Source organism: Crocodylus porosus, unplaced genomic scaffold (assembly GCF_001723895.1).
Source record: "Crocodylus porosus isolate Cpor-Errol unplaced genomic scaffold, CroPor_comp1, whole genome shotgun sequence".
NCBI classification, from domain to species: Eukaryota; Metazoa; Chordata; order Crocodylia; family Crocodylidae; genus Crocodylus; species Crocodylus porosus.
Window position 1 is genome coordinate 9,957,119 of NW_017728942.1, and position 25,653 is coordinate 9,982,771.

General features: G+C 50.3%; 2 protein-coding genes across 2 annotated transcripts; both read right to left on the reverse strand.

The window, feature by feature from the left end:
• Positions 1-97: 97 nt before the first annotated feature.
• PTK6 (protein tyrosine kinase 6) lies at positions 98-9,059 on the reverse strand. Its single transcript, XM_019548109.1, has 8 exons — positions 8,825-9,059; positions 7,663-7,784; positions 6,293-6,456; positions 3,331-3,484; positions 2,634-2,795; positions 1,549-1,730; positions 803-956; positions 98-368 (listed from the first exon to the last, which is right to left on the reverse strand). The coding sequence occupies exons 1-8, from the start codon at positions 9,031-9,033 to the stop codon at positions 181-183; spliced, it is 1,335 nt and encodes a 444-aa protein (XP_019403654.1). The 5' UTR covers positions 9,034-9,059; the 3' UTR covers positions 98-180.
• A 1,769-nt stretch (positions 9,060-10,828) lies between these two features.
• On the reverse strand, positions 10,829-23,723 carry SRMS (src-related kinase lacking C-terminal regulatory tyrosine and N-terminal myristylation sites). The gene is made up of 8 exons (XM_019548266.1): positions 23,371-23,723; positions 19,086-19,207; positions 17,557-17,723; positions 15,416-15,557; positions 14,380-14,538; positions 12,721-12,902; positions 12,149-12,305; positions 10,829-11,394 (listed from the first exon to the last, which is right to left on the reverse strand). Exons 1-8 carry the CDS (start codon positions 23,721-23,723, stop codon positions 11,201-11,203), a joined length of 1,476 nt encoding a protein of 491 aa, XP_019403811.1. The 3' UTR covers positions 10,829-11,200.
• Positions 23,724-25,653: the final 1,930 nt, after the last annotated feature.

Sequence of the window (25,653 nt, forward strand, 5' to 3'; positions counted from 1 at the left end):
CTCCAGAGGGATGCTGAAAGAACTGAGGAGTATTCCTGCTTTCCAAGGAACAAGCAATGAAAAGCCTTTGATTAGCTGGCACGGCACAGTGCGCGTCACAGAGGGAACCATCATAACCAAAATGCAGGTCTTGGAAGGAGATGAAAGGAAATGGTGAATAAAACGTTGCCGGTCGAGTGCTCACTCTGGGTTCTCGTAGTTGGTGAAAGTCTGGAGCAGCCCACAGAGATCTTTGAAGGTCGGCCGCTGCTCTGGGAAGAGGTGCCAGCACTTGCACATGATGCCATAGAGGGTCGGTGGGCATTTCGGTGGGCAGGGCATCTGGAAACCAGCTTGGACTCTTTGGCAAACCTCACTGTTTTGCATACCTATGAATAGGGAAGGAAGAGACAGCTGGAGGAACATTTGCTCCCATCTGAGCTCAGTCCTGCTTTGAGTTACGTGGCACTAGGGGTGTCAAATGGGATCCATAGACGTTAGGGCTGGAAGGGACCATGAAGATCATCAAGTCCTGCCCTCTGCCCAAGGGGCAGGAAGTCAGCTAGGGTCAAAGGACCCCAGCAAGACAAGCATCCAAACGTTGCTATAATTTAGGACAGAACAAGAACATTGACCTTTAGCCTTGCTTGCTATTTGATGCAACGGGAAGAGCAGCACCTCTTGCCCACAACATGCTGGTCTCCTCTCAGCACAGATCCTGACTAACATCATTACCTGGGGCCCCTACCCACAACCCAAAGCAAGCTCTTCCTACCATCATCCTTCACTTTTAAACCCTGAATGGAGAGTAGTGGCACAGTACCTGGGTATGGAATCTGCCCGTGGGTGACGATTTCGAACAGAAGGACCCCAAAAGACCAGACGTCGGACTTGGTGGTGTAGCGTCCCTGGGAGAAGGCTTCAGGGGCTGTCCATTTATAGGGGATATTTTTGGAATAGGACAAGTACACGTCATCCTGCAAACACAAGGTGATCGTGAGCAGGAGGAGCTGCATGCACCATGGAGGCAGAGCCCTGCTCCTTCCACAGGGCAAATCTGGGGGCAGGGGGAAGAGGGGGTATTATAGCAGGGGGTTGTTCAATGCAACTGCACCAATTCATGGCCACTGGGGAGGCCAACAGATAAGGGTGGATTTTCCTCTTCAAGATCACAGCTATGGAAGGGGCATCAGGCTTGAGCCAGCCCAGGTGCATGGACCTTCCTCCTGATAAGCACTCCCATAGACCAGGAGGGAATTACTCCTCCTGGAGTAAACACTACTTTGCTGGAGAAACCTGAGGAAGCAACATAATGAATGCTCCCATCTTGTTCTCCTCATGCATGGGTTCAACTTTAGGTGCACTTTAACATCACTCCAACGGCATCATCCCCAGGCAAAGGGCATGGACAACAGAGGTGTGCAGATGGGGCGACGGGTCACCATCTATGGTCGTTGGTCATCAAACAGCTGAAGGTCATGGAGGGAGTTCTTTGGTGCCCATTAATCACAATTCCTCTCTGCCCCCTCCAAACCAAACCCTCTGCAGCCTTGAGTTGATTTACGCTACCTTGATAAGCCTGGCCAGTCCAAAATCACCCACTTTGCAGGTGTTGTTCTCTCCAACAAGGATGTTTCTGGCAGCCAGGTCTCGGTGAATGAAATTTTGGGACTCCAGGTAGCACATCCCCTCTGCCACCTGGGATGCCATGTCAACCAGCTCGAGCATCTGCAAGTCCTCCCCTTCCGACTCTGATGACAAAGGGACAAGAGAGCCAACAAGAAGTACATGTGAGATGTTGCAAAGGGAGCATGTAAGTGTGAACAGAAGTCTGCAGAGACACACTTCCCATGACATGCTACCTTGTGGAGCTGACATTTTTCTAGCTTGTGAGTTGAGGCACAATTTCCGGCTTTGAGCCAAGACTGCCCTGCAAAGTATTAGTTCCAGTTTTCCAATCAATACTCATTTACATTTTTTCTCTCCTGTCTGCATAGATGGAAGCAAAGCCCTGGGCCATCAAAGCAGCTTCAGCCTTGGCTTCTGTCCTAGCACAAGTCAGCTTCATATTGCAGCTCTTTGGAGGATGGAAATTGAAATTCAGTGGGTCATTCCCACCCCCGCTGTAACTTCAGTGAAGCCGAGGGAGATACTCTGAGGATAAAAGTATGTCACTAATTTTATTCCAGTAATGAAGTACAACCACCCTCAGAAACTGGAAGGCAATGAGTGACATGGCTTAAGTATCTTGCCCTTCCTATAATTGCCTATAATTTCCACCTTTTAAAAAGTACCCAGGTCTCTTAGGAGCCCCCAAACTCATTGACTCTTGGGCCTTAATTAATCAAAAGTCCGGATTGATCCTTTGAGTGCCTGCATCCAAAACGTAGGTCCTCAAAAGCCTAGAGCCATCTCAATCCTCTGCACCACACTGCCAAAGCACTTTCCTGGTGGAAGTTGAATGTCCCCTTCTGAGCAGACAGTGCTCAGTCTGGGCTGTGCAGAGCGGCTAGCCAGCCCCCGAGCCCATGTCAAATCCTGGCAAGATGCTTGGGGGCCTCCCTGATCAGACAAGTTTATTTGAACCCTTTCCTCCACCCTCTGCAGTTCAAAGTCTCTTGGCAGCCCCCCAGCTTTACTTCAAACACCTTTACCTCGAAGAAACTCCAGCAGGTTTCCCTTGGGCATGAGCTCAGTGATGATGTATACTGGGTCCCCGACCGAGGAGATGGCGTAGAGTGAGAGGATGTGCTTATGTCGCAGCTTCTTCATGGCCTCGATCTCGTTCTTGAATGTACGCTGGTAGGTCAGGTCCGCTGAGAAGGACCCATGCCAGGAGGAGAGAACAGGGGGGCATGAGTTGTCTGAATGGAGGTCTGTAGACTGAATGACATCTTTGGTGCCCAAGGCACCAACCTAGTGGTGCCAGCATGGAGCCTCCCAGCCCCCTGCATTTGCAGGAAACCATTGACCCAAAGATCCCCCCTCAAAATCACCACTTTGAACCCTCACATACAAGTACAAGGCCCCAAACTAGAAATACCCTACCACAAGAGTAGGGAGACAGAGAAATGATTGTTTCATAGATACTTGGAGAACCCAAGATCTGAGACCATGTCCCACCATGCAATGCAAGGCCAAACCCCCAGTCTTTGCCAGTCTTCAGTAGGGGAGGACATTCCTGACACCCCCAAATTCCTGTATGACTGTAGGAGGGTAGAGACTCAGTTTGCTTGGCAGTCTCAGCTACTCAGAAAGGGAGGGAAACAAATAGCAGAGGGAGGATAAACCACTGCTCTGTGTTACCCTCCTAAAGGGGAGCGATTCCAGCCCACGCTCTTTCCCTCTCACCTTTGGGGATCACTTTAATTGCAACCTTGACCTTGTTTTTCCAGTACCCCTCATAGACTTCTCCAAAGTACCCAGCTCCCAGCTTCTTGGACAGACTAAACTCTTCTTTGGGTCTTTCCCAGTCGTCCCAGTGAGGGAGAGGTTCATGCTGTTGCTAGATCAACAAAGACAGAACAACTTTATAGGATTTCAGCCTGAGAAAGTGGGATGGGGCAACAACCACTGTGATTTCTGTGCCCATTCTACAACCACAGAGCCATGTTCCAGGATATACATTTTCCACCATGTCCTTCCTATGAAGGCACTCAAATCTTGCAGTGATCTGAGTATACCTCCTATTAATGAAGTGGTGCATGATGTATGTGGTGACTAGGTACTTAGACCACAGACACTTCCCTTGATTGCAAAATACTGCTTTCTCTTTTATACACCGCTGCGAAGTGAAGGGGTCTCGTCTGCAAGCAGCCAGTTTGGCCAAGTAAAAGTTGCATCTGCCCTTCCAAAACAAAAGAGACTTAATTTCTTAAAGATCAGAATTCCTCTCCATCCAAACATCCGGCTTAATGAAATGGGCATCGTTGGAAATGGTGAGATTGGTGACCACAGCTTCACTCTGCAAACTTCACTCCACATCCGCACCCTTTGCCCATCTTGTATACTATTGCAATGCCTACATCTTCAGTTCTTGCCATCCCGTTGCCTCTGATCTCTCCCTTCACTTGTGTTTATGCACTAATTGGCTGCATACGCTCTCCTATAACACCCCTGATTGCAAGAGGCTTACACCAGGGATTCATTTAATTCTGCGTTTGATTTCTGAAGGAGAGAATTGAGCAGGAAGGGGACTACATAACACAGTGTACATACACAAGTGCTGAAAAAACCGGTGTAATACATAAAGAGTCGCTAGATGGTAGTGTTGGCTCTGTAACCAGTCTTCATTGCTGTCCCGGATGATTTACTTAATGCACTGATGGGTGCACTGATCCTTTCAAGGGTGCTGCGGGGTGCCACACAGTGTTAGCACTGTTGGGCGTGCAAACAGGATTCACAAGATAAACCCAGACATTTCAAACAGGCATCGATAGTATTAAAGCCATTTGGACCGGTTGAGACCTTTATATTCTTTGGAACAGAAGACTTGCTCTCATTTTCTACAGCCAAAAAACAAGTGGAAACTAAAAACTTGTATTTTCTAAGGGGGAGGGGGGGCCTTGAGTCTATCAAGGTTGAGAATCAGTGATTTAATGGAAGAAGTTGGAGGAAGATGACCAATCATTTTGGGTGGGATGCGAAAAAAACCAAACAAACCCAACCAGCCCAATGAAGTCATGCCATAGCAAAGGGAAACAGGGACCACTGGACTTCCCTCCCACCTTTTTCTTCTGAGCTGCCCACAATGAAGCACCTGCTCTTTTTGTGTGCTTTGCAAAGGGGTGACAGATGCAGTAGTGACTGTGCAAGTTTTAGACTACTTCAGATCTGGTTGTTAAACAGCTGGCAGGTCTTAACCTTATAATTAAATCCCTGTGGTAGCAAATGTAATTATGGCGCTCAGAGCTAGGCAAGACCATGGGGTCATGGTACCCATTTCCCAGCCAACATGAGCCTGGTCCCGACTCTCAGTCTTGCAGTATTTCCAAGGCGCAGAGACCATTGGACATCAAGCTAATTTAGGTGATGGGAGCTGAGAGTGCTCACACATCTGAAAATGAGGCCCTATGGCTTCTTACATGAGATCCCTGAAAAAATCAAATTTTCTAAATGTGTATTCCTGAACTCCCTGCGTATCTATGAACTGTCACTACAGATAAGCAACTGTCAGAAAACGTGGAAAATAAATGGTGAACATTTGCTTTATTTCCTTTTGCATGTCTCTTCTTAAAGGATAAAACATTTGCAAGGAAAAAAAAAATCAGATTTTCGGATTGGGAAAAGTCCCCCCACCCTTAATCCAAAATAGGAGCAGAATATTAGCTCAGCATTGGATCTGAAACAGGTGCAGAATATTAGCTCTGTAAGAAACGTCAGAAAAGATTTCCAAGGGGTCTCCCCTTGTTGGGGTTATTTCTTCATGGGACAAGGATGCTCACTGATAACTGAGCAGAGGTAAGGTGAGATTTTTTGCAAAGGTATTTGATTTTAATGGGAATTCATAACTTGCTTGAATGCTTTCAGAAATCCCATTAGGCAGCCATCTGCATTTTTAGGCAAGCAAGTACAGTTGGTCCCTCATGCTAACATGGCATCTGTTGGGTGAGGGCATCACAATAGCCATCACCAGAGCGCCCCAAGGGATGACAAGGTCGAACGGTTATAAACTCCTGCGAGACCATTTCAGACTGGACATAAGGAAGAATTTCTTTACTGTCTGAGCCCCCAAGGTCTGGAGCAGCCTGCCGTCAGAGGTGGTTCAAGCACCTACATTGAACACCTTCAGGAGTAAATTGGATGCTTATCTTGCTGGGATCCTATGACCCCAGCTGACTTCCTGCCCTTTGGGCAGGGGGCTGGACTCGATGATCTCCCGAGGTCCCTTCCAGCCCTGATGTCTATGAAATCTATAGTGGGCATTAGTCTTTTAACCACAAATAGAGGTTTAATGATGTGCATAAAACATTTGGGCATATGATGCCTCATGCTAACATGGCATCTGTTGGGTGAGGAGATCACAAAAGTGGGCATTAGTCTTTTTACCACTAATAGAGGTTTAATGGTGTGCATAAAGCTAACCCCAGTCCTCTGCTATCAACCCCTTGGTCTTGTCCATCAAGACTAATCCTAGAAGGACCATCTGTCTGATTTTCTTTGTAAGAACAGACCACGAGATTTGTCCTGAACATGCCCGTGTTGGGTGCACCACCTCCCTGTGCTGTGATCCCAGTCTACATAAGCCTTGTTCTCATTTTTACCACAAGCAGCGTCCCTGGAGCCACCCATCGGGTCCCAGCACAGGCTTTACCTTCCAGCAGGGGATGGTCAGCTTCAGGCCGTGGGAGAGGCTCTTTGCCTTGTAGCACTCCACGAGGCTGGGCAGATCTGGGAACGACTGCGTTTTGTTCATGTAAAACTTCCCTTGGGCGCTCCGCCAGATCTTGTAGTGTCTCACCACGGAGTCATCCCGGACTGTGAAACCAGGGAGAGGCAGGATGAGCCCTTGGTACAAAGCAGTCATTCAAGGCAAGGACGCCTCCCAGTTGCAGCAACCCACAGCAAGCCGCAGGGAACCAGCGGCTCCTCACGCACCTATCACTTGCAACAGCATCTCCCCTGCGGCAGGGGACTGGGCTGAACAGAGTCTGCCCGCCTCTCGCGCTCTTCGGTGTGAGACATGATGATCACCAGCTAAGAAAACGCCATCTGTTCAGAGAGGCTGAGCAACAGGATGCTCTTACGGATTCCAGCTGGGGTTGTGGGCACTTGCAACGGGGCCCTTTTCCAGCCCCCGTTGCAAGGAAGAAGGCGAAAGTCACTTGAAGAAGCATGAAACGGAGGGGTTGGCCCTGACCTTGGAAGATATAGGAGAAAGGCTTGAGCAGTAAGAGGGTGCACTGCTGCAACAGCAGAGGAGAACGGAGCTCCTGCCAGAAAAGCTTGAAGAAACGAGCACGCACCAACTGCAGATGCTTCATCAGCCTGACGAAGGGCATTTGTACCCGAAAGCTTGCAAAGAAGAGTTGTTCCAACTATTTGAGTTATTCTAATAAAAGATGTCAGATTTACCCAAAGAGCCTTGTCTGCCTAAGTCCTTGCATTTTTAGTGGCAGCTCCAGTGGACCTAAAGTTTAAGTGCTAGATCTCAGCTGAAAGTCAACTCAGTGTATTTGCCAGGGTTTGAGGGACAAGAATAAGCCTGAGATTTCTGGTTCCTGCTCCTTTACACATTGGAAAGAGTTGTATGGGCTCTCATTGCCAACATAATCAGATGGGAGATCAAACCTTTGTACACCCTGGAGTAACAGCGAAGAACCATCAACAAGGAAGAAGTGTATTTATTTGCTTTGGACGGCTGAAAAAGTTTTGTTGATGTGGTTTTGCTGTTTCTCTGGTGTAACTGCAGAGTCGGGATTTTTATTACTGGGGATAAATGCCTTATATCTAGTTAGCAGAGGGAAACCATCAAACAAACCAACCCCTTCCCCCGCCATCCCCTAAAACCTCTTTACATTTTGCAAAACATGACAGAGCCTGAATGAAAAGGCGTGATCAGAAAGGGGTAGGTTTTTCCAAAGGATCATTTCAAGGCAGTGTCTCTCCAGCACAGAGAAGGGGAACAAAGTGAAATCCCAGGTGCAGAGAGAGAAGCCAAAAGGCTGGCATCGGTCCCTTTACCTGAGAGCACGTATTCAGCTCCTTTCTTCTCGCTGATGCGGATCAGAAAGGCCCCAGTCGGGTTCCTGTCCGCCAGCACCTGGTGCAAACTCTCTGAGCGCGAGATCTTCCCAAAAAACCACCTGGAGGAAGAGACCAGAGTATGGTATGACTCCCTATGGGGGGTTAGCTTATGGGACTGCACTGCAGAGCTAGCAACCCAAAGGCTGCTAGGGTTTTGCTTTGCCCCTGATTACAGATTTCCAGCTTCAGAGGATGACAGGACTCTGACCCCTGGATTCAGAAACACGGAGACCAGCTCCCTTGCATTTAGGGAGCACCCAGATCCCAGTTGCCTGAACTTTCCCGCATGCCTTTGCCTTGAGCCTTGGCACCAGCATGGCTGCAAGCGTGCATCCTCCTGCTGGCTAATCACATTGCCTAGGACCCACTCATTCACTCAGATTCCCCTTTTTCCTAGCCCACACCGCCCCGCCGACCTTTGCAGACGAGTCTGATTGATAAGGTAGAGAATAACAGAGCATCCACTGGCCAGTGCCAGTCTCCAGTGGGAAGTTAAATTCACACCCATTTATCTGGCTCTGTAATCTCTCTGAGATTTATGGCCAGATAGTAAGGGTTGAATTCACTTGAACTCTTCACCTGCCGGGTGCTATCTAGGGGAATGCAAAATCGCTGACATTGAGCTTCATAGTTTCATAGTTTGTAGGGTCAGAAGGGACCTGAGCAAATCATCGCAGCTAACAGCCCTGGGCTTGTGCCCAGCTACATGGGGTGTCTGGGGTGACACGTGCATGCACGAATTTGGCTCTGAAAGACCTCACTAGAGGTCTTCCCTTGTATGCAGCAATAAGGGAGCCAGGGAAAACAATCAAACAAACTGAAAAAAAACCCAGCCCATTTTGGAAGCTGGCCTTGCCCTCCGTGGCTGTGGTTGTGACACGTTAGGCCGGGCTGGACAGCAGCTCCGGGGTCTCGATATCCCAAATAAAGGACTTTCATAGGCTGTTGTGCTCAAACCTCTCTCTCCAAGCATGCTCCCATCAACATCAAACTGCTTCCTCAGACCCAACAGAGCTAGGCGGAGATGTGACTCACTCCTCTCATTCCCCTCGGGCTTCCCGAATGAAAGAGGTGGCGATCCCAGCAGGGTTTGACTTACGGTTCAGCCTCCATCGTCTCCTGCTTGGCTAAGTAGTTGTAAGGAACGTAACCTTCGGCCAGGCGCCTCCCAGAGCTGTCCACTCTCGTGGCCCACCACCATTCCCCTTCCTGCCTGATGATCTCGAAGAGGTCTCCGGTCTTGAAGCTGATTTCTGTCTCCGTCCTAGCGTTGAAGTCCCAGAGGCTGGTGTACTTGGTGGAGCTCATGCTGGGCAGGTGGAGGAGCTGAGTGACCACCAAGGCTGGGTCTCGTGGGCATCAGAGCAAAGGAAATGCGGTCGTAGCTTCCCAGGCTCGAGCTCTTGGACGAGGCTCTCCAAGGCCTCCTGCTGCTGCCTTGTCCCGGTTCCTCCTACCTTGTGAAGAGGCTTTTGTAATTCTGCCAACTCATCTCAGCCAAGACAGGTCAGATGGGACAAGTAGGGAACACACCTTGCGATCATGCACTCTGGACTTCCTCCTCCAGCTGCAACGCGGCCCAGGTCTGTGAGCCACTCCTCTTCTTGCAAACAGGAGGAAGGGAGGCAGCCCTGCACCTGTCCACCACGTCTCGGATGACCCAGGGCCAAGGGATCAGCCCCCGGCACCGTGTGCGAGTTCCTCGTGTTGCACAAGGATTCACCCGTGGGCTACAACAGGGGTGAGGAGAAGAGAAAGGGGAGGAGGAAGTCAGAGAGGAGCCTCCCTGTTACAGAAAGGAGGGGAAACTGAGGCACAAGGAAGAGAAATGACTTGTGACTCATATTTTCCAGCAAGTGAGCGTGTCAGGGGCCTGCATCCAGGCTCCACGCACTCCCCCAGGCTTTTGCTCTGTGGTTCTCCTTCCTTTCACTCGTGCATACCACGGGTGAATGGATCAGGACAGGGGATCTTCTGATTTATTTCTCTTTTGTGCCATAGAAAGGGGCATAACGGTGGTGGGCATAGATGTATAGAAAGGGGCATAACTGCTTGTAGCCCAGCAGACAGCACGCTAGGCCGGGCAGTGAGAGATCTCCCTTCCACATCACACCCGTGGCCTTGGGAAGGATACACGGGGCCTGAGTTTCCAACATATCTAGGTGGGCCTGAGTGGAATCTGCATGAGCCTTTCATGTCAACCAGATGTCCAGGTGCCTCTGACCACCCCACTGGACACCTCTTTGCCTCCTGGGATGCCCAGCTAAATTTAAAACCCTGCCCCTTTAGTCACTGAGACACAGGGACACTACCTATAATGTGGGGACAAAAGCTCCTCCCTGCCTCACCTGGGGATAAATGCATGAAAGACTAGACCGCAAGATACTCAGGGACCTTCGTTATGGGATAGAGGCATTTTCTTTCCTTTATACTGGAGAGGCCTGTTTCCTACGCTGTCTTGAGGATTTACCGCCACTTCACAGTCCATCCTCTTGCACTCTGATGAAGAACAGGAGGATTTTTTGGGCAAGTTTATGTGTTTGAAGAGGTCAAAAAACGTACAGGGACCCTTTTGCAGCAGAAACGTGAATATGGGGACTGTCCTGCTTAAGACTGCCTTTAGATGGAGCTAATGACAGGGAGATTGAGCTCAGCTCTCCTTTCCTTCTCGGAGCTAGCGATGATGATGGATTATTGTTTTGAAGATGGGGTTAATGAGTGTTTGGCAAAAACCACCTAGAAAGCAAGCGTTTGCTTGAAAGAGCTTTCAGGCTAAACAGGGCACTCGCCAGGCGAGGGTTGAACACGCACTGGCAGGAGGAAGGACAACTGCTGCTTCCAGGAATGATTGATGAGCGGACCCCAAAGGCTGGCTGGGTTTAGACATCACCAAGTTTCAGGCCTGTAGCTAACTGAGCCAACAAACTGCTTCCCTGATGTTAGATGTCTCCAAACCACAGCCATGCCCATGAGAAGCACGGCAAAACTGTACTCAACTACAACATGGCCGGTCACGGGTCTGTGGCTGTCCTGGGTATAACCATGCATGGGCACTAATTTATAGGCTGAAGAATGACCCTGGCTGCAGGAGGATGGATGGTCGGATGCACATTTATTGATAGATACGTTGGATGCACACGGCAAATAAATTAGCATCAGCCACTAGTTTATACGAGGCAAACCGACTGTTTCTAAGTTGGGACATGTCACGCCCAGGCTGACGTTTTTGCTGTACAGTATCTACAAGGAAGAGTCCTTCTGCTCCCTGGGATGCAGCCAGACAACATCCCCAGAGCTGATCTCTTCCAACAGTCAATGCTCTCTCCTGGGCCTCCCAAGGAGAAGGCCTGGTGCGTTTCCAGCTCTGCTCCAGAGGCCTTTTGGAGCGAAGCCCTGCAGCAAGTCCTGCTGCACGCAGCAAGCATGGGGAGGTCACTCAGGCTAAGTGTCATGGGGCAACCTAGGCCGGTTGCCATCAGGAGAACAATTTGTACACCCGGCTGTAAATGGAGTTGAGCTTCTCTCTCAGAGCAAAGAAGGTGGGACGCTCCTCGGCGTTCCCTTTCCAGCACTCCAGCATGACGAGGTAGATCTCCGAAGGGCACGTGCTGGGCCGGGGCAGGCGGTAGCCCCTGGTGATCTGCTGGATGGTTTCTTGGTTCGTCATTCCTGCAAGGGAACAAAAACAAGCAATGCCCAGGGACCCTTCTGTGCAAGCGAGGGCTCCCAAAGCGCCACCTGCACATCAGGTTTGCTCCCCAAATCAGGTAGAGATGGCCAGACAGGAGCTGAGGAGGGCACCTAGTCTGATGCCTTGCTCAAGGCAGGAGCTTCTCAGTCTAACCCGTCTCAGATGGATGTTTATCTCACCTGCACTTGAAGGAAAGAAAAAGTTCATACCTCTCTACACCATTTGTTCCATGGCTTAGCCAGCCTCTGAGTTAGCAAATGCTTCCTCAGACCTAATATCACTGCAATTGAATACCACAGCTTCTTGTCCCATCTCAGGTAGACATAGCAGAATTGGTCCACATGCTCTTTGAAGAGTTTGCAAGTCAAACGCCTCTCAATTTTCTCTTCCTTAGACTAAATATAAACCCAAACACGTGCTATATAAAGGATCTAGCAGGTCCTCCTTCACCGCTGGATCTTCTATCCAATGCATCTCATACAGACATGAAACCTGCCTGAAGCAACTTGCTTTTAACATCTCCAGGCTGGGTAGCATCTTCTCTAGGGGCTAGGCTGAAAGCTTCCTTTCCTGGCAGCACTGATGGGTGGTAAGGGGCGCATGATGAATCCCATCAGTGATGTCTGCTGGACGTGAGCAGTGTGGGAAGGAGAGAGGAGAACAGCTTGGCATGAAGGGGGACACAATCAAGGGGCAGCCGGATGCTGGGGAGACAGGACGATGGAGCCATACCTTCATACGGTGTCTGGCCATAGGTGAAGACTTCATACAGCAAGATGCCGTAGGACCAAATGTCCGACTTCAGTGAGTAGGTGCGGTAGTTGGCTGCTTCTGGGGCTGTCCACTTCACTGGGATTTTGGTGCTGCCGCTGGTGGAATAAATATCATCCTGGAAAACAACCGGGACAGGGCTTGAGTCGAGGTGACACCAACCCAATATGCCCCTTCTATTCAAAGGCAAAGCAAGGTGAGGGGTAGAGGGCCAAGCCATCTGGATTCCTCCACCAACACTGATCTGAGGTGACCAGGTGGTGGTGAGCAGATACCCTGGTACCAGTCATAACTGGAAGACACATTTCAATATCTCCCTTTAAATAGGGAGAGGTTTAAACCTGGGTGTTTGGTTTCACATATTTTTAGGGAGACTGAGAAAGGAGGCAGGAGCCTTGACATGGTGGGGAGAGGTGGAGCTGCCAGGGCAATTCAAAGGCACTTTGAAAGACATGCAAGGGAGCTCTTTGGGGTTGGGAAAGGGCTGCAGAAATGAATGAGGGAAACAGGGCAGTGCCTCCCAATCGACCAACCTTGAGAAGCCTGGCAAGGCCAAAGTCTGCAATTTTGCAGGTGAGGTCATCTCCCACGAGGATGTTCCTAGCTGCCAAGTCCCTGTGGACGATGTGCTTTTCTTCTAGGTACGTCATCCCGTCAGCAACCTGGCAAGCCATATCAAGCAAGTGGAGGGTGCTCAGGGATTTCCCTTCCAGACCTGTTGAGCCAAAGTTTGATGGACAAAGATCATTTTGTTTGAGACTGACCCCACCAAACCCTTGAAAACTGAAATTTTGCAAAGCACGTATGCCATCACTCCAGCTTTAAACACCTGCATAATCTCTAGGACTGGAATGGGAGGGCAGTTCAGAGCGGGAAGAGGATGTGTCTTGCAAAAAAGGAAGCTGATTTCTGTCAAGTAATTCATGATCAGTAGACACCTGCCTCCCAGCTCGGAGCTGCATTTCTGAACTGATCCTTTTACTTAGGAGTTTCTGCCGCTGGGATAATAAAGCCCAGCTGGAGACAGAGCCCAAAATGAGGTCAAGTGACTCAGTGCAGGGGGGCGTGAGCAGTGGAAGAGCAAGTTCTGGTTAGAAGTTGTTGGACTCGTTTCCCTCAAGGGCTGTTTACTGCTTGGGAGACCGAAAGGAAAGACTGAGAGAAGTCAATACCACCGGCATGTTCCTCGTTGAGCTGTTTCATTGCTGATGAGTCATGATGATGGGAGGAGACTTGCCCTTTTACCAGTTTCGCACATGAATGAAAGTCTGAGACCTAATTAAGGGGTGGTTTGGGGATTGGATGCTGATCTTGTACCATCTGTTGGAGTAAACCAAAAAAACACATCTCTTGGACAATGTGTGCTAGAGACAACTTGCTCTCAGGGTCCAGGTAAACCCACCACCAAAAGCTATCTAGCTGACCACGAACCAGTGCCCAAAGTGCTTTGCCAGTCAAATTGCTCGAATATGTGAACACCTTTTAGAGATGTGCGCCAAGCAAAGCTAGGAGCTCAAACTACAGGTGTCTTCATGGTGCTTAACGATACGTAATAGTTGTACCCCTTTCATTATACCAGCCCAGTCAAAATGGTACTGGTGAAAAAGATTATCTTCGCCTGTTCTCATCCAAAGGAGACAAACTAGACTGATACCAAGTACCTTTATACTGACCCATCAAGGCCTACAATGTCCCAGCCTAATATATCAATTAAAAAACAAAACAAATCAAAACCTTGTGCATGAACAAGGGAGTTATCCAGATCCCAAAGACATGCATAGACATGACAAAGGTTAATTTGCCACGCAATCAGGGACTTTTAAAGCGCTTTATAGTTGTGTGCTTCTGCAAGGGCATGGCTGTAGAGCCCTTTCAAGAGGCCGATCATGTGACAAATGGCACGTCTGTCTGCGCCCAGAGTTACAACTTGCTGTCTTTCACACTGGTGCAACCATGGACCTGCCCCATTGATTGCAGGGGCTTTGCACCTGTCTCTGAGAGCAGAATTTGGCTTGCCCTCTCTTTGCACTACAGCTGACCTGCTGAATCTGACCAAGGCAGAGGCCTTGCAGTCCTAGCAGGTCATCCTTGAGCAGCAAAGGCAGCTTGACCAAGCCTGAGCATGGCTATCCAGCAGCAAGCTTGCTGCCTGCCCTCTTGGTGCACAGTGGAAAGCGCAGGGCGGTACTGACTGTTGAGGTAGCTATGCAAGTTGCCTTTCTTCATGAGCTCGGTGATGATGAAGACCGGCTCGCCCCGGGAGCAGACGGCATGGAGCTGGATCAGCTTCTCATGCTTCAGGCTCTTCAGATTCTGAATCTCTTTCGTGAAATCTTCTGCCTTCATATCAGCTGTTGAGAAACAAGATGGTACCCCCAAGGTGAGTAATACCCTCCTCTCAGAGTCCAGCCTTGCCATTTACATCATGGGCTTCTGCACATTGAAATAGAAACCTGCTTTCCTGGCTATGCACCTGCCCCCCCAGCTCAATCCTCTAGCTTTCCAGGCTCACACGCTCTCACCCACCCTCAATCACCCTGAGCCCACTATGGAGATTGATCTTTTCAGACTGAGATGGCTGTCTCAGGTAGGGACCAAGTGGGCTGGGATCTCAATGCCTCAAGATAAGTCCACCAACCCAACAGGGTGGAAGAAAAGTTGGGTTATAAAGGCAACAGCTGCATAAGACATATCTGCTCCTTCACACACCTCACTGGCATGCGGGCATGTCAAGGGTTTCCCTACACCAGGCATGAGGTCCTGTCTCCAAATAGGCTATTCTTTCTGACACAAGAAGGTACTTTGGCTACTTGAAGGGTGGTCTCAAGAAGGATGGAGCTGGACTGCTCTCACGGGTGGCAGATGACAGGACAAGGAGCAATGGGCTCCAGGTACAGCAATGGAGGTGTAGGTTGGATATTGGGAAAAACTCTCACTAGGAAGGTGGTGAAGCACTGGAAGGGGTTACCTAGAGAGGTGGTTGCATCTCCATCCTTGGAGGTTTTTAAGGCCTGAGTCAACAAAGCCTTGGCTGGGATGATGTAGTTGGGGCTGGTCCTGCTTGGAGCAGGGGGTTGGACTAGATGTGACCTCCTGAGCTCCCTTCCACCCTCATTTTGCATCATGGGTGACCAAGAGGAAGGGAATCAGAGGGAAGAAATTGTCACAACACTGCATCGGGGCAAGAGGGAACAAGGTGAAAAGTTCTCGGCCTCCCTTTCCGCGTACCTTGCTTGATGATTTTGATGGCTACTGGCACCGTGTTCCTCCACAGACCTTCCCACACCTCACCGAAGTTTCCTTCTCCCAGCTTCTTCCTGAGAGTGAATTCTGACCGGGGCCGTTCCCACTCATCCTTTTCGGGGGGTGTCTATCAAATGCACAGGCACAGAGAACAACACTTCATTTCAGAGCTGTGCCAGCCAACTATTCTGGAAGAGGCAGCTCTGAGACCCAGGGCAGCCCGGGGTGTCAGGCTGGGCAGGACCCTGGCCGTGCATAGAAGGGCAGGCTCAGCACCATGCTAGTGGCCAACACAGTCTCTTACCCACAGGCTACTTCCAATGGCAGGTCTCTGTGCTGCTTCTCCTCAACTTTGTCCTCACCTCTGGTTCCCAAATGTGCCCTGGGAAGCTTTCCTAGTTCAAGTGGGACACACTTGGGTACCAGAGGTGCCCCATGGACAAGAGCTTGGAGGCATCTTGGAGGCTCTGGTCTCTCGGGGGAGAAACTTGGGCCTTGCAGGGAGCATGACTGCAGGGAAGCTGCTGCAAGGGGAATGCACCTCAGCTGGCCCAAGAGACATCATGGCACCTAGCCGTGTCGTTGAATCTTGACCGGCCGGCCTTGTAAGGCACCCGGACTCGGCCTATTGCAGACTCCAGTCGTCAGCGGAGCAGGCTGAAACCTGGGGTTCCCAGTGCTCGGAAATACTCTCGCAGTTCAAATCAGACCCCAAAAGTCAGACTTCCCACATTTCTCGCGGAACAAAATTCCACCTCCAAAACGAATTTGTTTCCGGCCAATCAGAATACCCGATTTCGATTTTAGCTTTATATCGCACGGAGCTTTGCATTATTTGTAACATTAAGTTTTAACCGTTATCTCGATTATTAAATTATATTCTAGAAGGATACAATTTATTGCGAAACAAATAGGCTAGGTGATTTGAACATTTGTGAGTGGGCTTCTAATGGGTGTACTGATTGTGTTTGAAAGTTAAAAAGAAGCAACTGTAATGATCGTGCTCATTTAAATTTTATCGTTACGACTGTAAAATTATATGGCAGACTTTGAAGAGAGGCCATTTCCAGCAAGGGGGAAAGGACATTTGGTTTAAAATTAACAGTTTCCTGGGGAATGTTATTTGGAAGGGGTGCAGGTTGTAGGATTGGCAAAAATGCCAATTCAGAAGGATTGGCATTTTTGGACCAAAAATAGTTCTGTTGGGAAAATCCCCTTCCTTACACACCAGAAGGCCTTCTAGGCAAGGAAGTTAAATCCAGAGGCTGGATTTAACCAGGGTTTCTGCTACATGGCCTGGTGCTGCTTTTTGCCAGGAGAGAAGATAGCACGTAGACAAGGCAGCTTGCCTTTGGTCCCTCCACCCATCCAGGAGCCTGCTTCACTTGGATGACCTCCGTCATTAATGGAAAGATCCCCATGGGTTTCAGTGGGCTTTGGATCAGCACCTTAGGCCAGTGTATTTAACTGACCTTGCCAATTCAGCCTGCAAGCAAGACCTCTGCAACCCAGTTACAGCATGGAGCAAAGGAAAGCCAGATAAAAGCCCCAACACAAGTGAAGCTCCGTAACCCTTTAATTAACACTCCAGAGCCTTTGAGCTAAGAAGCTGATGGGAGGATAAGAGAGCAGCTATGCTTTCAGCATTTAATTGAATAAAGAATATAGCTGGAGAGGACTGAACAATTATACAGGGGGTGTGAGTGCAAGCAGTGTAAATAAAATGCCTTTCACTTTCTTTTTCTTCAAAATTTCTCCACTTCCTTTAACAGATTTTTTGCCTTCATTTTTCCCCCACCTCCCTCAGGTTTTTCCCCTGAACTCTTTCCAGTGCTTTGTGCATGTTTTTTTTTTTTTTTGGCTTACATAAGGCCAGTTTTTACCAGTAAAATGTCAACTCGTTTTAGAGGAGGCTACCTGTGGCTTCTCTCGGGAATCTGTTTGCATGGATTTGCACGGGTAAAACCATCCCCCCCATGAAAATCAATCATCTGTCCCACACCGCAGGAAAACCTGCAAGACCTAATACGGGATCCACCAAGGTAGAAGAGCTAATGGCAAGGGTCCTGCTTAAGATGTGTGAAGGCTGAAGGCAACTAACACTTGCTAAATTTCTGGGTACCGACCTTGAGGACGCAGGGTTTGACCAAAGGGCTTTGTATCACTTTCCAGTTTTCCGTGTAGAAAGCGAGCAGCTCCTCCATGCTGGGGAAAGCGTGACCTTTTTGAACGTACAGGCTGCCATCGGGACACTTGCAGATTCGGAAATGGCTGACTTTCGCCTGATTGCGGACTGCAAAGAGGAATAAAAGGGCAAAAGGGAAACTGGAGTTTAGGTACCTATGTGACCGGCCTCTCCCGTGACGCTGCCGACCCTTGGTCTGTCTCAGGACTCGCTCGTTCCAGTACAACGCTGACCTCCAGATTTCCAGACTCACAAAGCTCAATCTGTTTAGCTTTTCCAAGAGAGGAGGTTATGAGATGATTTGCTCATGATCTACAATCCCTTCATAGGGGGGAGAAGTTTCTAATAGCAGATAGCTATTTAACTGTGCAGACCAGGGCAGGCGGAAAGCTGATGGGTGGAAGCAGACGGTGCTCGAATTCAAATGAGAAAAGCGCATCTTTAATAACGATGATGCTTCACCACTACAACAGTGTATGAAGGACAGGGCATGCCTATAAATCAAACCCTCAAGCAAACTATATTTGCTTGAGCCCATATAGGATTTACTAGTTGGAAGCAAAAATGTACAGGGTTAGCATCCTCTGGGCCCATATAGGAATTACTAGGTTGAAGAAAAAAGGTACAGGGTTAGCATCCTCTGGGCCCATAGAGGATTTACTAGGTTGAAGCAAAAAGGTACAGGGTTAGCACAGCATCCTCTGGTTAGCATCATGCAGAGATCAGACTGGATCATACTGGTGCCTTTTGGCCTTAATATCGACTCATTTAGGTCACTGGAAGGGAGATGAGCATCAGACCTGGATAACTTGGAGTAAAAGACTCCTTTGTTTTTGGTGAATAATCGACCAGCAAGGAAGTAAACCATGGGAGTGAAGCCCTGCAGCTCACCGCTCTGGAAAGGTTGCTAAATCCTCTTAAATGCTTATGACGTGCTCCTATCCCTGGAGGAGCGCTGCATATGCTCCTTTCCCACGGTACTGCAGAGATCGGTATCTTCCCAGTCCACATTTCACTTGGTGACACTTGTCCTGGCTTCCCAGCTCGCTTTCAGGGATGAAGTGGATTCATTTTGAGCAATAACACACAGCGAAACCTGAACAGACTTCTCCTCCCCCATGCCCCATGCTATTCAGCTCAGCAGCTGCTCTTGGAAAAGAAAAGTCTTGTTTCCAGGACAGTTACATTTGACAATGGCCCTGTTGCTCCCCAAAGCTTGTCCTGAGACCAGCGAGGCCCAGATGCCCCGTGGATGGATCATATAACCACGCCTGAGTCAAAGAGAAGAGCCCTGGAGGCTGCTCTAAACTGAGCATGGGATTAGTTTGACCAAGAAGTTGGCCTTGATCTCACCTAAGTGTTGCTTCTGTGTTGGGTGGGGATGCCTGGGGGGCCAGAGGGGAAGACAGAAATGGACTGCAGGCAGATGGAGAGCAAACAGGCAGCAGGTCGCCAAGTCCCTGGGGTTACCTGAGAGAGAGTATTCCCCCTTGCTGCTCTCGCTGTCACGGATGAGAAAGGAGCCGTGTTCGTTGGGCGGCGAGAGAAGGAGCCTCTCAGCTTCATGTCGACTGATGCCACTGAAGTACCAGCTGGAAGAGAGAGAAAGGGGCAGATCAGAGCGCGAGGTCCTTGTCACAAAGGAAGGAGAAAAGCCCCATAGTATGTCCAATCCCACATGAGCCAAACTGACTCTGCATGGCTGGGCAGGCCACAGGCAAGAGGAGACCTGCAAATACCTACCCTATCCCTGGTGGTTTTAGCAGCCTGAATGCCCTCAGCACAGATGGGCCTTTCCCCCAGCAGAGAAGAGGTTACCCAAGACCAGTATTTGCCCACGTCCACTCTAGAGACACAAGGCCAGCAGGGAAAGGCCATCCTCTGTCCCTGCGTATTGGGGAAGGGAGGACATGGCAAATTCCTGTTTGGCAAGACCTCCGATTTGCATCTTTATACGAGGTTGTACGATCTCAAGCCTCGTAGGAATGGGGTTTAACGTAGCACAGGCAGAAGGGCCCACGAGTATATTTGCATGAGTGGGTGTGAGAAGGGCTCTTGGTCGGGTCACCGGGCTTGTGTTGAAACAGATTCCCTCCCCGTCTCCCCAAACGTCACACTCCAGCCCAGCCGGCTGCTCTAGCCCCTAGCAGGAGGACCGCCCCGTGGAGCCTGGATGCCAGATTTGGTGGCTTTGGACAAGCCCACGGAGGGGTTGGTCCCATCGGCATGCGTTGCCTTCTGACGTCACTCTCAGCTCTGAGCTAAGAGAGAGCTGTGCTCTGGACTAGCTTCAGTGGCATCACTTGGCTTTCCAATGTGCTCCCCTCACTGTGTACTAAATGCTTAGCCAGGGATACAGGATGTGCTCTCAGCCTTCCCCATGTCCCTCACACCGTGGAAGAGACGGCGAGCAAGGAGAAGCATCTCTTGAGTTGGCTGGAAAAACGAGAAGTCCCACCAGGCTTCCTGATCCCTCACCTTCCCCGAGGACAGCCAAGCCTCCGAGCCCTGCATCCCAGCCCACAACACAGGGATTTCCTTCTGGCTCATGCATGCGCTTTGCAAGCAGCAGGACAGGTGATTTACGGGTTGGGTGACAGCAAGTGGCTCTGCCTTTGCACGCCAGCACTAACCTTTGCACCCAGAGCATGCTGACTGACTTGTTTTGTTTTTTCTTGTGTTATTTGCAATCACAGCATATTCATGTTGAACTATTTCTTAAATGCCTTTCTGCTTGAAGGAAGCTACAACAAAGCCACTGCCCTGCCCCAGATTAGAGCGGGGACTTGGAACTGACACTTTTTCTTCTATACACTTTTAACTCGACCGGAGATGCGGGGCTCGTTCATTTAGCTGAGTGGTTAAGGAAACAGGAACGAGTGGAAACAGGATCACGGCACCTGATGATCCACTCAGTGCCCTGGTCCCACTGGGAAGGGCACAGCTAGCGGTGCAGGGAAATGCAACTGCCTTTGGGACACGTCGATCATAAGCAATGCCGTACCTAGACTCCTGCAGCCCTGGGCAAACTTTTAGTATCGGCTCTCCCTTTGCCAAAGATAATGATTTTTTTGTTTCATAGATTTCATGGACATTCAGGCTGGGAGGGACCTGGGAAGATCTTCGCATCCGGCCCCCCAACCCAGGGCAGGAAGTTAGCAGGGGTCATAGGATCCCAGCAAGACAAGACTTTGTTGCAAAAGTCTTTATCACATCTGTGGTATCCATGTCTTTAAAAAGTTCGTTTTCAATTGATGATGTTTAATATTGCGCACATACGTGACTGGCAAACTTTTTTTTTTTGCAATTGTAATTTTTTTCATTTTTAGGCCTCCTTTCTGTCCAGGTCCCAGGCGGCCACTCAGTTCACCCACGCCTGTGTCCAGGTCTGGGTGCAAGCTCCCCAGGATTTTCAGTGATGGCAAAACCCTGCTCCCATTGGGCCCCGGGAGAGTTTTATTGCTGGATTTCAGCCATCTAAGCTAATGCTGACATGCTCCCAAGATCCTCGCTGTACTGCCAGCTTCACGGGTGCAGGGACATGAAACCTGCAGCACTCCCAATTATTTGCTCCTACAACCTGCAGTGGCAACCCAGAGCTTTGCTGGAGGAGTGGGACCTCCACACCGCTCTGCCACACAGGATTTCCAGCTTCACTTGTTAGGATGACCAAGAAAACTGGGAACCGGTGAGAAATGAAAGCGAGGAACTTGTTTGAATCAGCCAAAGCCGAGTCCACGGTAGATCATGATGGGCTGATTCAGCTTCCTCTTACCATAGTACTAACATGTCTCATTTCTGACCTGGGGCTAGTCGAAGCAGCTGCTAAGTTTCTGGGGCCTAGGAATGAATCTAGACGAGGGACTTTGCCAAGGCTTGCCCTCCGCTGCTCTGGCTTTTATCCTACGTTACCAACCGCATCGGCTGAACCGTGCTAGGAGGGGATGCGGCGTAACCCAGCCAGGCCGATGTCTCACGTCTGTGCCATTTGCATTATGGGCGCAGCGCACCAGGACTTTTGCCAAGAGCTTGCCCTGGATTTCACCCCGGTCCTTCGACGTGGGTCCGGGTACGTCAGAAGTGGACATACTTGCCATGGTGCAGGGAGCAGCAGATAGAGCCCCGCTTGCTCGTGGCGTGGGGCTTTGGGTGGGGTTGCAAACAGCAGATGCAGCTTTAGTTAGACTACCTATTTTGCCAGCAGTAACCCATTTAGAGGCTTTTGGCTTCGGACGTCTTGTCACTATTGCTGTGTGGCTACTCCATTTGCCTTCTTTTCCCCCACCCAGTGGTTCTCAAACAGTCGGGGCCAAGTCAACCCTCAACACTTCTGCTGAACCAACACACCCCTTCAGCCTCCACCTTGGCACTGAAAGGGAGGTTGCAACCTTCAGTGGACCCCTTCCCCCTGTGCTGAAAGCCCCAGCTGGAACTGAAAGTTATTTTCAGGCAAGGAGAAAGGACCGAGCTTTGAAAACTCATGGGCAGGTTGGAGACTTTCCTCCACCTTCCTTCTCCCATCCTCATCCCACATCCAGGAAGGAGGCTGGGATGGGATGGTGAGGGGCACGGTAGATGAGAGATGGGACTCTTCCCTGGGGCTGGAGTGGGAGTTTGCACAACTCACTGTTTCCTTCGTGTGTGTAATATGCTCCCAGCCCTGACTCACGGCAGCGATACAGGCAGAACGGAAGAGACTCAGGTGCTCTTTACAAAACATGTTGGAACTAGATTTCCCCAACTGGCCAAGGAAACATTGCCTTATTGAATAAGAAACTCAATCATGCATGGGGGAGGAGGTGGCCAATGCTTTAACATTCAAGCTGGCTGCAATAATGTTGATGGGGAGCGAGGGGGGCTGGTGGGTGCCATGGGGGCTCCTGCCTTTAGACAAAGTTTGCACAACTCACCGTTCCCTTCATGTGTGTAGTATGCTCCCAGCCCTGGCGGGGAGTGGACAGCGGCTCCAGCAGGCGTAGGGAGCTGCACCGCACATCCCCTCCCACCACGGGGTTGTTCCCAGGCTGCAGAAGTAGATTGAGCTGGGGCATGGCCTTGATGGGATGGTACCCAAAAGTTGCCTTCCTAGGTATCCAACAAGCTTCCCCTGCCTCTCTGCATGACCTTTAACCCCCACCTGTCCCTGCATCCAAGCACTCAGGAGAGGAGGAAGAGCAGGATGCAGCCCTGATGGTTTAGGCAACACAAGAGTAAACCTGCATCCAGTAGTCACAACACTGATATAACACCCAGAGGGTTGGCTCAGCTACACCTTCCAGTGCACGATTCATAAATCGGCAGGACGCCGTGTTGTGCTGGTGCAGCTGTTCCCACTGCTTCCCCCTGCAAGGCACGTTTCCATCAGCTCATCTAGCGTGGACATATCTAACCCAGTTGAACTACTGACACCCTTAAGTGACCACCGTAAAAGCTGTGCATGGACCAAGCACTAGGCCAGGGCCGGCCAGCCGTCCACCTGCGTGACATGCCTGTCCTTACCCAGCCCTACAGCCGGACTCCAACCACTGACAACAGACGCACATGCAGAAGGACAAGTCGAGTATTTGCAGATGCCCTCCAAGAGGCTGCGGCTTTTGCCTCTGCCAGTGCCCCACGTGCTGCAGGGACCCGCCGAGCACTGTATGCCAACAGATACTGCCAAAGTGGGTGCATTGCCCATCCCTTGCCTTCTGCTTTACTTTATACCAAACCTTCCCCATTCAAGGCCCTCAAGAGCGGTGGGTCAGATACTTACAGCTGATGGGAGGGAGTTTCTTGGCTGATCTTTGCCACATAATTAGCAGGCACGTAGCCTATAGATTTCCCTGAAAGCCTGCGGGCCACGACATACTCTCCCACTTCTTTGTAGACACGGAGTTTGTCTCCTCGGCTCACGCTCAGCTCGTTTGTGCTCCTGGCTGCAAAATCGTACAGAGCGACGAAGAGCGGGGAAGTAGGGAGAGCAGGATCCGGATCCCAGTCTGGTTGCGGCGAGACAAGGTCGGCACCAAAATACCCCAGAGAGCAGTTGTCGGGGACGGAGCTCGGGCGCAGTTTGTTCCAGAAGGAAGCCAGGAAGGCCAAGCGCTTCCTGACAAACTGCTCCATCCCTGTTACACCAGCCCCGACGTCCCAGCACAGAGCTGCTCCTCCAAGCCACTTCCAGAAGCCTTGCTTCCCTCCTGCCTTCCTAACGCAGACCCTTACTCGCGCTCTTCTCAAATCAGCACCGACGGCGTGCCGTGCTGCTTCCTCTCGGCACCGGGGAGGCGCGTCTGTGCTGAGCTTCTTCATCTGGAAAGTGAAACTAGACAACCCGGTGGAACGGGTTTGCCAGCTGGAGTTATAGGCTTGGCTCTGCCGGCACATCTGGCTAGAAAGCCACATCTGGCTAGATGGCTACAGCTGGCCTGCGCTTCTTGTCAGGGCTGTTTGCACGCTGACAAAATCTTTAGGGAAGGGGGGAAACATTCATGACGCTGTGCGTAGGCATGCAGAAATCGGTGACCTGGACCTACCTACAGCAAACCCCAGGTAGGCAAATCTCCGGCTTGCACGGGGTTGTTCACGTCCTTTGCAGCGGCGTAGTAGAGTTGAGACCGTGACCGAGGTCAGCAGAGCAGCAGGGCAGAGGACAAGCCCCACGCAGGGGTGCATTGAGATGGGAAGTGGCCTGGACTTTCTTTTATGCTGCAGGTTGCAACCCGAGATCTTTTGCCTCTGTGGGTCATTCAGAGCTGCCTTCTGGAATCGCACCCTCCTCCTCCTCTCACTGACCAGGCCTCCCGCGCCCCTCCCTCATCTCATTTGAGGATACAAATCTGTCTAAAATAGACTTTTTTTTCCAAAAGGAGGTTTTATTGCATTGCTTTTCCGGCATCTAAATAGCCTCAGGTTGGCTGCTAAAGAGAGATTCAGGACACAAATGGTCTGAAACATCCCACTTCAGGGAGCATCCACCTCAACAGACTGAGTTTTCAATCTGGAGGGCTTCGGGGCAACCTTTCCCCTCCTGCTGAGCTGGGAGGATACTTCTCGTGCCTGTTATTTGAGGGGCTGCCTCAGTCCATCACACTGAGATCTTTGTTTTATAATTAATTATCAGAGTTCAGGTGGTTGAAGGCAGACAACAAGGCACCCCGATGCAAAGAGACTGCTTAGGGAAGAGAAATCGCACCCCTTGGCATCAAGGCCCCTTCTGTGTCCCACTCCCAGCTTCTGATGATGTAAAACTGCCTGCCCCAAGTATGACCTGAACATTAGGATTTCAGGGACAGGTCCCTCCCTAACTCCACAGGGCAGAGGGTTGCAAGTGCAGCCCTGTGGAAGGCATCGTAAGGGGAGTGGACCTTGCTGGTCTGCTCCATACCCTGGAGTATGTTCCCTGGACTCGTTTCATGCTGCTGTACAAGGAAGAGTAGGATGTGGCAGGTGTGTGTCTGTATGCAATCACCAGCCATTCACTACTCACCAGAGGATTTAGCCCTGGATCTTGGCTTGTATTTGGGGATCACGGATGTCACTTAGGGATGCACCGGAGCCATGCTGCGTGGAGTCTGCAGTCACACCTCTGAGCACACGTGCACACATGCAGAGCTCAAAACCCCATGGCACGAAACAGCTGGAAACAACAACTTTTTTCTAGCATCGTTTTATTTTCCTGTAACATTTCCACATCCTCACAGAAGCCTCACGGCTGCTTCATCCCCTTCACACCCCTAAGACAGGAGAAAAACCAGCAGCGCTTCGGTAGGAGGTTACAATCCTTGTAACACAGGGTGGGAGAGGGAACAGAGCCAGAGGCAGTGAAGGACTCGGGCATATGCTCTTGACCTCTGCGACTGGCTTCTTGGACACATCAAAACTAACCTGTCCTCGATTTGGGGGAGGTCAGGGCATCCCCTGGACAGAAGTTGTAGCACCACTAATAAGCACCTCTAAAGAATAACAGCACCATGAAAAAGATTTAAAAAGCTGGTTACATATTTTCTTGCATAGCTGCAGAGCACCTGGGAACAATAAATACAAATACCACTTT